At 35.3% G+C, this 15,765-nt stretch overlaps 1 protein-coding gene across 1 annotated transcript; it reads left to right on the top strand.

The window, feature by feature from the left end:
* The first annotated feature begins 3,034 nt into the window (after positions 1 to 3,034).
* LOC120252838 lies at positions 3,035 to 8,475 on the top strand. Its single transcript, XM_039261019.1, is given in 11 exon segments — positions 3,035 to 3,438; positions 3,513 to 3,587; positions 4,371 to 4,512; positions 4,587 to 4,931; positions 5,058 to 5,211; positions 5,295 to 6,287; positions 6,389 to 6,627; positions 6,700 to 6,773; positions 7,215 to 7,320; positions 8,065 to 8,093; positions 8,163 to 8,475. Coding segments are annotated over 10 exon segments (2,229 nt in total). The 5' UTR covers positions 3,035 to 3,438; positions 3,513 to 3,534; the 3' UTR covers positions 8,257 to 8,475.
* Positions 8,476 to 15,765: the final 7,290 nt, after the last annotated feature.

The following is a 15,765-nucleotide window of genomic DNA, read 5'->3' on the forward strand; positions in this document are numbered from 1 at the left end:
GACTTAACTCCTAGAAGAAACAACATTACCCATGCATGATCCCTCTATGGATTGGTAAACAAGCCTTCCGTCCTTCTTCAATAAAACTAATGAAAATATATTTCAAATCTTTAAATGTATAAAAAAAAAAAAATCAAAATTACCATCGCAATGCCGGAATGGTTAAGACAATATTTAACTCTTATACCGGTAGTAAAAAATTGGATTCTCTCTTGATGAGTAGCTGAAGTTTAAAATCAATGTGTGGTTGCTAGTGCACGTTCTCAAAAGTAAAATAAAATAAAATAATCTAAATAATCTAAAAAATAATTTCACTATCATAATTTCACACATCTCTATCAGTTAACCAGTGATTCTTGAAATAAAATTGAATAATAAATGCTTTTTATTATATTAATAAGATGTCAATGAAGTCGCAATAATGCCACAAAACAAGTGGCTCTCCATTTTCTATAGTATAATGTTAGGAATAATAAGAGTATTGTATACAATTTCTGTGTGAATGTCTTGTTGTAAATCCAGAGTATAAAATTTAATATGTCATATTAATTAAATAATTAATAAATAATAAGATTAGAATCAGTTACCTCCAACTATAACAAATTAAATATGACAAAAGAAGAGACTAAAATCTGCATTTAAAGAAACCAACTCTCCCGTCAATATCGATGGAGCTAGATACTAACGAGAATGTTAGATCTGAACCCTTAATCTATATATAAATTTATATCGAGGATTAACTCCATTTTAAAATAATTTTAAAGTTGATCATTGACCAATACTTAATTTTAAATTATGATAAAAATAATTTGAATCCAAATTAGATTAAAACTAACTTTGTTGGTTTTGTTTGGAAGAAAATAATTTTCAATTACAATAATTTTAATTTATAACGTTTATTTTAATTTACTGATTTATGATATTTGCTTGTTTTTTTTCATATAATTATAAAAAGGAGTTCAATGTTAAAATTAAAAATTAAAAATTTCATTCATATTTAAGTATTTTTAATATTTTTTAATTAAAAATACGACTACGTCCTTGCAATGTTTTTCCAAAAATATCATCATGAATTGGACGTAATTGCATAATTACTACGAAAATATCATGTATTTAAATTATTCTTAATTACAAGATATGCAATTACTGTTGTGTAAATTACAAGGTTTTCAGACTCGGACCGGCCATCGACTCGGAGAAGGATAGGGGTCAGGGGTCGAGGGGTTCAACCGAGTTGAACCGGGGTTGAACCGGGGTCAATAATTTTTTTTTAAAATAATATAATTTTTAGTTGTATATAATTAAAAAAATTAAATATTGAAGAATAAAAAATAAAAAAAATAAAAACATGATTTTTAAAAATTTAAGCGAGTATTTTATATAAATAAATATTGAAGTACACTACATTAAAAATATAAAATACACCCAATAACATAATAATAAACTAATATAAAATGAATTGAGAAGCATAAAAATATTCACAAGGAAATACACAACTAAAAAGTTCATAAAAAAATTAAAATTAAAATATTCCCTTGATCTCTCCCTTCCTTAGTTTTATAATTTTACATTATAACCCCAAACATTAATACATTATAAAAATAAAATAAGAATTAAAAAAAAAATTGGTGCAAACCCGGGTTGATGACCCGCCCGGGTCACCAGTTCAACCCCCGTTTTATCAAAATCCGGTTTTATATATTGAACCGGACCGGTTTTAAGGCCGGGTCCGGGTCAACCCGGTCCGACCGCCCGGTCCGGGTCTGAAAACACTGGTCAAGGTTGTCAGACCCGGTCCGGACAATGACCCGGCTAAACCCAGGGGTCAGGGGTCAATGGGTTCGACCGGGTCGAACAGGGGTTGAACCGGGGTCAATAATTAAATATAAAAAATATTATAATAATTAATAATGAGCAAATATAATATTAAACCCATAATTATATTATAAAAACCTACTCAAATTTGATATTTAAATTGATAAATGACTTTATATACAGTAGAGTTTTCTAATTATGTCATTTATTTTTACATTTTTTAAATATTTACAAATTTATTATATTAATATATAATTATCGAACTTCTCTCGGTGTTATTTATTTATTTATTTATTTATTTATTTGTTTATTGGTTGATTTTGTTAAAATAAATAAAAAATTAATTCACTAATTCTTATATCTCAATTGAGTTTTTATTTTGTTTTAAATTTTTTTATATTTTTTATTTAATTAGAATACTTTAATTTTATATTTTTATAATAAAATTACACTCATTTATTGTTTTATTTTCTTAATAAATTAAATTTTTAGAAAGTATTTACAAAACACATTAATATATTTTATTTTTAAATGTTAATTTTTGTTAGTATGTTTATGATATATATGTATATATTGTAATTCTATTTATTGATTATAAATTATAAATTAATATTAATAAATATACACGATTTTGTGGTTTTTAATGAGAAGATAATAATAAATTATTAAATATTGTAAAATAAAAAAATTAAACATTGTGACCCGATTGACCCGGCCGGATCAACTGGTTCCCGGTTGAATCGCCCGGGTCACCGGGTTAACACCGGGTTTTTTAATACCCGGGTCAATGGGGTATACCCGGGCCGGCCACATGGCCGATTCCTGGTTTTTCCGGTTGAACCGGTCGGGCCGGTCCGGGTCTGACAACCTTGGTTAAAGTACATAGTTGGTAATAAAACAAATTTATGTATTTATTTATTTATTTTTGTTGAAACAAACATTTTACGCAGCAGCCAGTTAAATCATCACGGAGTTTGACTCAAGATACCCATCCAAAAAAGTGAAAACAAAATCCGGCCGCTCGGCACCCACCACCCCATGTGCGCCAACGCATCAGCCCATTGTGCTCCAACATGCATGTTTATAATTTCTGCTTCACTCCACATAACTAAACGTTACTCCGGCCCCACCTTCCGGGCCCACCATTCGCTTATCCTTCATCTCAACCATCAAATTTCATCTCTCGAATCTTAAAGCTCGTGTGTGTTTTGAGTTTTGAGTTTTGGTAATGAAACGGAATTGGTTGCGTCGTTGGCTATGCGAAATTGCGAATTGACTCAGCGCACTCGTGTCCGTGTCTCGTCTCGTCCAGACCGGCCCCGGCGCGCAGGTGGGCAGTGTGCTTTAATAGCCGCAGTGCTGGTGTTGGTAGATGCCCGGATTACGAGGATTTTGGGGATTCGGAGCCGGGGTTGCGATGGCTGCGTGTTGAGACGTCTTCTTGGCATCTCCAGACACGCCTTGCAAGCAAAGCAAGAAGGGAGTAATTGGCTTTCAGAGTTGTGTTTTGGGTTTTCTTGAATTTCGAAGCTTTGGCGTTGGTGGAGATTGGCATGAAGGGAAAGAGGGGGAATTTCGGTCTTCTTGTGTTGAATTCTTCTTCTTCTTCTGATTATTTTGCAGGTTTGGTATTTCTTGTTTTTGTGTGGCGTTGTGTGAATTTTGTTTTGTTGTTAGGGTGTGTTGTTATTGTTTAGGTTTGGTTCGACGGGTTTGGAGATGGGGACCAAGGAGAACAGATATTTTTTCCCTCTGACGAGTTTGCAGATTGGGTGAGCATTGGTTGATTTTGTTTGTTTTTGTTCAATTACTGTTATAACCATGGTGGTGAATTAAGTTTTAATCTGGTTTTCTTCTTGTTTCTTTTGGGGTTTGCATTGGAGTATTTTTGTGGTGAATGCATTTGTATTACGGTGACATGTAAATTAGGGTTTTTTTTTAAAGATCATCCAACAAAACAAATACGTTAAAAGACACCTTTTTTTAATAACATTGGATTCTTAATCAATAACCTTTTCTTTTTTTTTTTGGATGATATAGTGAATTGGAATAAATTTATGTTAGAAATAATGAGCTTTGGCATGATTGATAGAATGCTATTGTTGATGTCAACCTTCTATAATGGTATTATACTGTTTTTTCGTTCTCCATTTTGAATGATTCTTCGCCTAGACTTTTAATGTGTTCATTATTACTTTGTTGGTTGAATTTTCACAGGACAGTTTTTACCATTACAGTTGAATATCGGTAAATCAATGTAATGTTGTGTTACATTTATGGTTTATGGCACAAGATAGTGAACTCAAGACTTACCATATGAGACAAGGTCATTTACACAAACTTCATTTTAGATTGGGGAAGAGCCTAAATCATGAGATAGCAGTTAAGCAATAGATAGCTTTATGATTGACAGTTTCCATCAAATGTAGAGCATAATCCCTTCATTTAGTTGTAGAAATCAATCCAATTATATCTTTGAAGTCCTTGTGTTGCTCATAATGGTACTTTTTTAATGACAATACTGAAAGCTGGATGTCCTTTGATGTGTTTTTCAGGGATTTGCAATCCTATCTTTCACAGTTAACTATTTTTTTGGCCCCTGAGAGCAACAAGCTCTTTATCCTAGTTGACAATAGACCATGGTTGACTGACCTAGACACAAGGCCTGCTCATCTATGGCAATTGATGGTTACAAAGGTACTTAGAAATCCTTAAATTAAAATATTTAAGGCCCCTATTTGGTCCTTTGTAACTCATATTCTTCTTTTTAGTCTCGATTGTCTCCTTTTGCAAACACCAGGGGAAGGAGGAGAGAGGGAAAGGGCTTCACAACAAAGTTTAATTTAGGGGATACCTCAACTGAGAGAAAGGATGCTGGGCAAAAACTCGACTTTGGAGATGGCTCAAGACCTGCCAATTTGAAGGGGAATAGGTTGTATAGATGGTTTTCCTTGATAGATGCAGCATTATACCAAGAGAAAGCCATAATACCTATGAGAAAATTAAAAAACTCCTTTCTGTTGAATAAAGAGTTGCATCATACTCTGTATGGTTTTATTGTTTTTGAAGTGGCATGGTCTCATGTTCGTGGTATCAACTATTTGAATGAATTGCAGGTACTGTTCCTGGATCTCAGTAGCTAGCTTCATTAACTGTTTCTTGATCCAGTTGCTAGCTTCCGTACTTCTAAATAAGTGTGGAATTTATAGGAGTAAGCATGTTTCTGGGTTTTTCTTTGACAGACTGACACCTCTATGGCATTGGAGGCTAAGTCTATGAAAAGGTGGGAATTTGACAGTGTTGAACAAGCTGCACACCACATTTCTTCATGGTTTTCAGGAACCTACCTTGAGCGGTTTCTCTTGCAGAATTTTTTGGATAGTATCTATGTCGTAAGTATGTGCAAACTAGAATGTCCTCCCTTTTTGTTGCAAATTTGCCAATTGACTGTGGTGAATGATGTGAAGTGTTCCATTCAGGTGATGTCTTTTATGATGCTCAAGAAGATATTGTGGAGAACCCTTGTGAAAACTCTGCAGAACAGACGAATTATTATAATCATGTCCTTGTGGAGAGCTTCCATTCTGAAGGCTCTGGCAAATCTATGGTTGATTTTGGAGAAACAGAACACACTATGAACTCACTTTACACACCACCTCCGGCTACTGGACCTTACAAGAGAAGAAAAATAATTAAATCAACAAGCATTGGAAGTGAATTAGAAGAGGTTTCTGATGAATCATACAGTGAAATAGTGAGCTCTCCAAGATATTCGATGCCTTCATCTCCTAGTTTCAGCTCAAATAGTGAAAATGAGTTGTTAATTTTTTAGTCTACCAATTACAAGGATGTCTTAATTCTTTTTAGATTCAATGATCATGATTTGCCATTTAGATTGAAGGACATAATCATGTCTGATCTGAGGCTTCTTACTTTGTTGGAATATGGACTTCCTTCTTGGGTGACTTTCCTTCAGTCATATCCAGTATTCTGCAAAATCTATCGGCCATGGATGTGCCCTTTAGCAAGGGCTTTCTATGTTCTGATTTCTATTGTCACAGTCCTTATAGGATTTTATGACCTTTATAAAAATGTCCCACTTTTAAAAGCAACGGTGGCACGCTTGTTTGGGCCCTTTTTTGAGTGGATTGAAAATTGGGAAATGATTTCAAGGATCAGATATTTGGGAACAATGTTGTTTCTTCATAACTTTGAGAAAGCAGTCAAGTGGTTCCTTATGATTACACGAGCCAGTAGATCGTTGCTTTCAGTTATTATGAAGCCTTTCATTGGGCCAGTTATGGAACTTGTAGGATTCATTCTTCCTTTCTGGAATATTTGTCTGGAAACAGTGGAGAGCTTGAGTTCTATGTTATTGGTCTTGTTTGGATCTACATGCAATATGGCCCTGGGCATATTGCATGTTATACTTTGGCCTTTCTGGTTCATCTTCAGTGTCATATGGAATGTTGGTAAGACATCATTTGAATTGTTTTTCTGTTATATAGCATATTCTTGTTAGTTATTTTTCTTCAGCTTCATATGCTAATAATATTTTTATTTTGCATAACAGCAACATCTGTCATATACCCTGTCATTTGGGTCTTCTGGGAGATATTGGTGTCGCCTTTTCGTATGGTACTTGCTATAGCAAGTGTCTTTACAACAATATTCTCCCGCACCTATTATATCCTGAGAGAGACTTGGTTATCTATTGTGCTTATGTTTCAGTTTGGAACCTCATCTGAAGCTGCATTGAGTGCCTATGAACCATCTATGTGGCGTTCACTTTGGAATGACCTCTTTTCTCAGGTTTGATTGCCTGTTAGATTTGATGATTAACCACATTCCTTACATTACAGATTATGACAAAATTTGCTGCAGGTTTTCCGTGCAATTCGAAGCATTTTATATGGTTTTGTTGCATTTTTCACGACTTGCAATAGGCATAGGTTGAGGTATGGTTTGTCATATAAATTATTCTTGAGCTTGTTCATCATCATAATTTGCAATCTGAAGATTAAATGTCACTGCTATTTGGTTACCTTCACCAGTTTCTCAAACATAATTCTATTCCATGCATATCGAAAAAATAGTAGTTTTTTGTGATTAATTTTGGTGGATGTCTGTTGTAACATCAGTAAATTTCATTCTTGAATTTTCACTTTATGACCCAGACCATTAAATACAATGGTAAACTACTTTAGTATATTTTTCTTGATGGTACAATACGGCAAGCATTTCAGTATTTATATTCCCTTATGTTGTACTGGCTACTACCCTCATGTCTGTAGTAGTTTTCTAACTGGCATAAGTTATATTTGAATCATTATGTGACTATCTTTTGATGTCTGTATTTTTGAGTTTCTGTTAATTTCGTGTTTGATGATGAACTGCAGTATTTACAATCACATTCAAGAGTTCCTTCTGCGCTTATCTTGTGCTAGACGTAGATCAAACCGTTCAAAATTTATTGCTGGCTGTCAAACTAGAGTGAAAATTCCAGTAAGCCTTAAAAAACATTTGATTTAATTTAGTAGGCTTAGAGTTTTCTTTCATTATGATGGTTTTTTTGTCATTTGGTGTAAGGAAAATAAGCTGCCAACAAAAGTACTGTTGGATAATCTCTGTTTAATACTTTGTGGTTGAGATAAAATAGTCTATGATTCCCATCATTCATTTGGCCTTGTAAGTTGGCTTTGTTTGCTGTTGGTTTTGCCTACTTCTGTGCCATCATTTATGTATTAATCAGTTTAAGATGATACCACATCGGCTTTACTACTTAATTGTTGCAAACCAAAATGGTAAATTATTCAAAAGCAAATTGCATAAAGGCATAAATTTTGCTAGATATTTTTTTCCTTGTGATGCTGTTGGACAGATGTCGGAATATTATTTCCTTCCCAGACATGCAGATTTTTCCTTTACCAATCATTTGTTCAAACCTGATCTATTTCTAGATATCCTGATTAGGATTGCTAATCGACCAAATCTTTGACAAGATTAACTCAACATCACGTTGATTGTAAAATGTATAATATTTGACTTGATATACAATTTTGATTCAACTTTTTGTGCCAGTAGTTCATGTCTCAACTAGTCTAATCATGATCTTCATTTTGTGATCATCGAAACTTTGTTTTATCTTCAGCTTTTTCTGCATTTTCAATTTTGGTATAAAAAGGATTCAGACCATGTTTATGATTTTTTATGTATAAGTTAGCTTATAATGTCCATTTGTTGTTGCAGTTGGGAGAAAGAAAGAAACTTAGTACCAAGTAAGTGGTTGTTTTTTAAATTTGTCTTTCCAGCTATTCATGTATGAAAAGTAACCTTAAATTCTCCAGATACCCATTGCAATCACAAGAGAGACTGAATAGGAGGAGCAGGAAGAAGGATAAAGTTCATAAGACCGAAGAAGAGCCAAGTGAAAGTCCATAGGTACTGTTTTGTGTTTCCAGTGATTGCATTGTCCATTCTTTCATTTAGTTATTTCACGTTTTCCCCTGTTCTTGGTCTCATTGTGAATATTACATTGTAGAAAACTAGGGATGCTCTCTTCTGAATTGTTACCATCTGTTCCCATGTTGTAAAATACATGGGTAAACCTTTTTTTTTTTTTGTCGAGAGAAAGGGGGAAAAAAAGCAAGAGGGGGATTATATGGAAGTTTTTCTGATTTTTCTTTAGTTTTATTTTTCTGCATTATTTTTTTTAAAATCAAGTTTCTCGTTAATAACAACATCCATTGCATAAGGTTCTCATCTCGGAGGGGTTTCGAGATCAAAACCTACGCAAGGCGAGGACAAGGTGTTATTAAGCTTGCAAGCTTGCTTCACATCTGTACTCGTTTTTGACTTAAATCTTAAATGAGGGTGTTTGTCATCTAATGTAAAAAAAATTCTCATTAATTTTAATAGAAAATGTTGGACTTCAGTTTGCCATTTTTTCTAATGTAATTTATGGTTGTTTCAGCTGTTCTTGTTTTTTCTTTTTTCATATGATAACTGAAACTCAGTATGAAGTTAACTGTCTTGGTTTTTCCGTACGATTTCTGAAACCTTCCGTTTTGAAGTTCACTCTCAGAAAGTCCTTGATTATTACGAAAGTTATTATAAGTCTCTTAAAAGTTAAAATGTGAATTTATTAGCATATATTCAAAATAAATTAGTACATATTGGAAATACACATGCAAAGAATATTTTGAAAAGGTTATGTAAAATTCAAAAACTTTCTTCGTATTGCAATGTTGAATAAATTAAAAAAAAAATGATTGTCAAATGGCGGAAAATATTATTAACTTTATAAGCTCCTGTCATTGTCAAGGAAAATTAAAAAAGAAAGGTTAGGTTTCAAATGAAAATAAAAATACTATTAGCATAATAATGATTGCATTGTTATCAACCAAATTAAAGTAATTTTAAAGGGCTTTTTTAAAAAGAGAAACTGTGAACATAGAGAAATCATGTTTTTTTTTAAAAAAAATGCAGTTTTCATTTGTTTGAAGCCAGGCTTGCAGTTGATTTTAAGAAATAGTATTAAAGAAAAAAGAATTTTAAAAATGTCCAAATGCTTAGGTTAAGCGAATCTAATTTACAATAATTTTGAATAGAAAACCAAAGTATATTCAATTTAACTTGCGCTGCTATTAAACAAAATTTAGAAAGAAATTCATCATGATTTTTGGGTGAGACCGTTCACTAAATTTTTTTTAAAAATAACTATTAATAGGAATTCTAAAGAAAAAGTACCAAGGTGTTTGTTTGTAAAGACTTTGAATAAAAAAATCAATTTAAAAAAAAATATATAAAAAAAAGAATCAAATAAAAAGATATAGGAGGGCCAAAATAAAGAATATATAAAAAAAATGTCAGGCACCAATTGTCACATGGGGAAATATATATATAAAAAAAATGTTTGATTCTTTATATATAAATAAATAAAAATTGAGATCCAAAATTCAAAAAATTCAAAAAAAAAAAAGAAGGAAAAGTTTAAAATTTTTTAAAAAAATTTGAATTGAAAATTTGAAAATAAAATCTCCCATCAGACAGGGAGTTGGGGATATTGTGGAACAGAGAAAAAAGATAGGAAAAAGAGAAGAAGAAAGAAGAAAAGAAAGAACAGAGAGCTTTGGAAGAAAAAAGAAAGAAAAGAAGAAGAAGAGTGTTCAGAGAGGTGGAAGAAAAAATTAGGAACAAAAAAAAAAGAGAGTTTTGGGGTGAAAAAAAAGAGGGAAAGAGAACTAAGAAGGAGATCGAAGAAAAAAGAAAGGAGAACAGAGAGGGGAGGAGACGACAAGAAAGACAGAACAAGATCAAGAGAAAGAGAGGCAGTTGATAATGCACGCGGTGGAGGAGATGAGAAGCAACTGATCTGTCTTGTGGGAAAAAAAATTAAGAAAGAGGGACAATTTTCTCTATGTGATATAACAAGATGTTGTTTATTACATGGTTTTGTAAAACATGAAGCATGTATGGATGATCATCATGGGTTATGAGTGCAACCTTGAGTGGGTCTCGTTCTTTCATTTTTTTTATTGATCCATGCCATGTCATGCATTGGTTCATGAAACATTGTTAGCATGAATGCATGAAAGATCCTTGCCCATGTCTCATATAGCCATTATCCGAATGTGAAATGAACCATGAATCTTGTGAGAGCCACTTCTTTCTTTTACATTTAATCAATGCCATTATTGTGGTATTCTGTCCTGACTTTTCACCTAAGGCCTTTTTCAATTTTTGTACATGCATTAGGGGTAAAATGGTCATTTAGCACTAGTGGCATCTTTGCATGACTGCATAGTAGGTTGTGTGTGAAAACCAGCCGAGAACCATGGGCAAAACGGTCTTTTGGACTCATTTCTTTATATATTCTATTATTAAGGGCATTTTGATAATTTTTTTATTTAAAAAAAAAGAGAAAATTTTAAAATTTGGATGAGAGGATAAGAAGCCAACGTGGCTTCCTCCCTTTCTCTCATTCTTTCTTCTTCTTCATTTCTTTCTCCTATTCCAGTGAACACCCAAGTTTGAAAAAAAAAAAATTCATCGTCGAGTTTTTCCAATGAATCAACGCTCCTATTCTTTTCCTCTCATTCTCCTGAGCTTGGTAAGGCTTAGATCCAAGCTTTTCTCTTTGTATTTTCTTCATATTTAATCGTTTTTGAAAATCTTTGAAACCCTAGAAATAAAATTTTGTTTGAGTTGTTTTTGGGCTCAAATCGAAGCCAGTGTTGTTATTCATTTGTGTGAATGTTTGTAAAAATATTTCGTGATTTGGTATTGTAAATCGGCAAGAAACCATTGTTTAAGGGACAGTTTACTGTATCAATACTGTAGTAAATCCGAAGATACTGTAGCACCGAAAAACTTTGGTATTTTCTTATATTTCTTTGGTCCAAATCGAAGCCCTTCTTACTTGAAATCCATTGGAACTAATTTTACTTCGGTTTGAGGTCGTTTGGGGTCCAAAATGACGTCGTTTTCCCCTAAAACCCTAGAGTTACATGTTCAACATGTAACAATTCATTTCCATGCATTTTGTTTCCATTCTTGTGTTCATTGGTTCTTAAATTCCTTGCTTAATTCTAGGTGGCGAGGCATCCCCCAAGGTGAAAGAAATTGCTGACCAGTGAGCGCGTATCAAGGCAAGATGACTGGTTCTGTGAGTGGTTAAATTCATAATTGCATAGATTTAATAAGAGTATTATAGTATTTCTTTATATGATTTATATCATAAATTTGATGATAAATCATATTTCATTTGATAGATATATATATAAATATTTTGAGCATGGAGTTATTTAGCAAAGATGATTTTAGTATATTTATGCATATTTATTTTGAAAGAGCATGTTCAATGTATAAATGGAATATGATTTGATGTATATATATTTATTTGGACATTTGGATGGTGAATTCCTCGAGTTGGAATCGAAAAGAATTATATTGTGGCATTTTGTTTTGATTGTGACTGCGGACTTTAGTCCGATATTGCAATGTGGGATTCAACAGTCCGGCCTGATGGGAGGCGGCGTGGTCAACCCTGAGTTTACCCTGGTCAAGAGGTGCGCGGAGCCATTTACAGGGTGTCTTTTATGTGAGAAATCCGGGGCCACCACACGGGGATCTCAGTGCCCAATACCAAGGAAGACAACATTTTGAATTTTAAAATCCTTAAAACACCTTGGTGGTACCGTAGCTAGTCACAGCTACGATTAGCTTGGGAATTGTTTGAGGCCAGCCTGTATTTCAAGCGGTACTCAATGTGTTAGAAAGTGTTTACTTGTACTATTTATAAATCATTTTGTTATCTGTTGTATGCTTGGAACTCTTTTTATATGTTCTTATTATTGTGGTAATTACTATTATAAATGTTGTACTACTTAGTTATATCTATGCTGACACCACTTACTGGGTAACACCTATTACTCACCACTCTCCTTTCATCTTTCTTAGACTGCGACGTTGGACTGGGTTGTGCTGGGCAAGCAGTAGAGCAACCTACTTCTCCCCTTGTTTAGGTTAGTGTGCAGTGTGCATGTAAACTTTATGGATCCACTAGACTGGAGTTTTGTGTACTATTCATGTATTTATACTTTTTGCCTGTATTTGTAACCCTGGCTGGTCCTGTTGTGGATTTTGTATCTTTTTTTAGTAATTTATGTTAACAGGGTTGTTTCGAGCCTTACGGTGACTAGGAGGTTGGGACGCCGTAGGGTCTAGTCCTTGTTGTCGTGGCGATTACCACGTGCCCGGCTAGGGTCGGAGCATGACAATTTTAGTGGTATTAGAGCTAGAGGTTTAGGCTGATTTTAGTCCAAATTCTAAACCTGTTAATTTCGCTATGAATTAGCAGATCTAATTACTGATTTGCATCTAGCATAAGTGTCTATAGGAGTTAAGTTTGAATTTGCTTTTCTTTGTTCCTTTCAGCTAGAATGCCAGCATAACGTCCACGTACGTGTCGAGCAGCTGGTGTTCCTTCTGAGGAACCTCCTCCTGTCCAACCTCCTTCTTCCCCTAGGTAAGAGGTCAGTTAAGGACATGAGCCTGTTGTGGCAGCATCAGTGCATGCTCCCAGTTCCTAGATCCTGTGCCTAATACTGTAACTCCAGGAGTAGCACCACCCTCCAAAGCTTTCCAAAGCTTTAAGGTATATTGGGATGTCCAGGGTCGTCAACCGACATACCAGGAATACCGTAACTTTATGGGTTATTGGAGTCTGTTTGGGGGACAACCCCATACTGAGCCAGTATTTATGCCACCACCACCCCCTCAAATTCCTTCAGTTCAACAAGCACCAATAGAAGACAACAAGATCAATCAGAGTCTGATTTTGTCCAAGTTATTGAAGGAAACAAGGCATTTGGGATGTAATGCTTTTGATGGCTCGAGTGATGCCATGACTGCGAAAGAATGGTTGAAAAGGTTGCAATCTACTTTTGAAGACATGGGCATAGAAGATGAGTTGAAACTAAAGGTTGCAGTCAGACTTCTGGAGAACAGAGCAAGTATCTGGTGGGAAACTCTCAAGGGTCGTTCAGATGTACCATTGACTTGGTCAGATTTCTACAAGAGTTTGATGAAGAATACTACACTCGATTCCACCGTGAACAGAAGTGATAGGAGTACATGAAGTTGCTCCAAGGAAACAAGGCAGTGGCAGAGTATGAAGCAGAGTTAAAGGATTTGGCTAACTTTATACTGAAATTGTTGACGGTATGTTCCAAGTTCGAAACAGGACTGAACCTTAGTATCCGAGAGGAAATGGCAGTTACTGAGAATCAAAGTTTCAAGGAAGTGGTTTAGTTGGCTTTAAGGGCTGAGAAGTTGGTCATTGAAGGTAAGCGCCTACGTGAGAATCTAGCCAAGAGAAGAAACCCAAATTTTTCAAGGTTGTTCAAGCGCAGCAAGAGAGAGGACACTTTTTCAAGTTTCTCAGGATCTAGTTCAGTCAAACTGTCGTTAGGGCAAGTTGGCAGTCAGAAGGGTACTACATCTGCTAGTGGCAGTTTTGGAGGAAAAGTTAACTAGAAATGTTCCCAAATGCCGGAACTGCAATAGATTTCATTCTAGTTCATACCGTGAGCCACGCAGATGCTACCAGTGTGGGCAGACATGCCACCTTAAGTCAACATGTCCAGAGTTAGGTGGTGGAGCACCAGCGTTAGTACCTCCCCCTGCAGGACGACAGAGTCAGTCCAAGGGTGTACAGTCTATTGGGTATGCACTAGTTGCCCCAACCAGATCAGTTATTGCTAGTGATATTCCATAAGGTGAAACACAGTAACGACATACCTGTTCCCAAACCAGAGTGTTTGCCATGACCAATGAGGAAGTCGAGAACAGACCCAACGTGATTACAAGTACTCTATCCAACTTTCCACATGATCCATATGTTTTGGTAGACTCAGGTTCAGAGAGATCTTTTGTTAGCACTGTATTTGCATGTCATGCCGATAGAATAGCTTCTCCTTTAGACTGTGAACTTGTGATCCAAACGCCCCTTGGCGAAGAGATTGTCAGAGAGGTAGTTTTTCGAGAATGTCCTATCAAGGTGAAGGGTTTAGACTTTGAGAAAGATCTGATTCTATTGGAGATCCGAGATTTTGATGCCATACTGGGGATGGAATGGTTGAACAGGCATAAAGCTGATCATTAACTGCTTCAAGAAAGAAGTGACCTTGCAGACCTCTCATGGATCTAATATTGTCCTTGAGAGTGAAAGGAAGGTCCTTTCAAGATATGTGATATCGTGAAAGCAAGAAAACTGGTGCGTAAGGGGTATGAAGCATACCTGACCCATATAATGGATACAAGAATTGTTGGACCAAACTTTAAGGATGTCCCTATTATGCAGGAGTTTGAGGATGTATTTCCTAAAGAATTGTCCGGGATTACCTCCACATTGAGAGTTTGAGTTTGCTATTGACTTGTTACCTGGTATTGCTCCAATCTCCATTCCTCTGTATCGCATGGCACCAACAGAGCTAAAGGAGTTAAAAGTACAGTTACAGGATTTGGTGGATAAAGGGTTCGTACGCCCGAGTGTGTCATCCTGGGTGCGCTATTTCTCTTCGTGAAGAAAAAGGATGGTTCCTTCAGATTGTGTATAGAATACCGGCAGTTGAACAAGGTGACCATTAAGAACAAGTATCCTTTACCCAGAATAGATGAGTTTTTTTGACCAGTTGCATGGGGCAAGAGTGTTTTCGAAAATTGACCTCCGGTCGAGTTACCATCAGTTGAAGATCAAGGAGAGTGATGTGCCGAAGACAGTATTCGTTACGCGATACCGGCATTATCAATTTCTGGTCATGCCTTTCGGTCTGACTAATGCCCCAGCTGCTTTTATGGACCTAATGAATAGAGTACTCAGCTCGACAAGTTTGTGATTATCTTCGTCGACGATATTTTGATCTACTCGGCAACTGAAGAAGAGCATGCGCAGCATTTGCATGCAGTATTGTAGATCCTTCGAGAAAAGAAGTTGTATGCTAAATTCTCGAAGTGTGAGTTTTGGTTGTATGAAGTAGTCTTTCTTGGACATGTGGTATCTAGAGAAGGAATTTTTGTGGACCGAAATAAAGTTGAAGTAATCATTCATTGGGAACAACCAAAGAGTGTCTCTAAAGTTCAAAGTTTCCTTGGTTTGGCAGGTTATTACCGACGTTTTGTTGAGGGGTTTTCTCAGATTATTGCACCCTTATCACAGTTAACTCGAAAAGAGGTAAAGTTTGAGTGGGATAAGAAATGTGAGAACAATTTTCAAGAGTTGAAGAACCACCTGACTACAGCGCCAATACTCATCCTGCCTACCAGTGGTAAAGAGTTTGTAGTGTTCAGTGATGCTTCACAACAGGGGCTTGGCTGTGTATTAATGCAAGATGGGAGGGTGATATCTTATGCTTCTCGGAAGTTGAAGAAACACGAGTTGAATTATTC

Source organism: Dioscorea cayenensis, chromosome 3 (assembly GCF_009730915.1).
Source record: "Dioscorea cayenensis subsp. rotundata cultivar TDr96_F1 chromosome 3, TDr96_F1_v2_PseudoChromosome.rev07_lg8_w22 25.fasta, whole genome shotgun sequence".
NCBI lineage: Eukaryota > Viridiplantae > Streptophyta > Magnoliopsida > Dioscoreales > Dioscoreaceae > Dioscorea > Dioscorea cayenensis.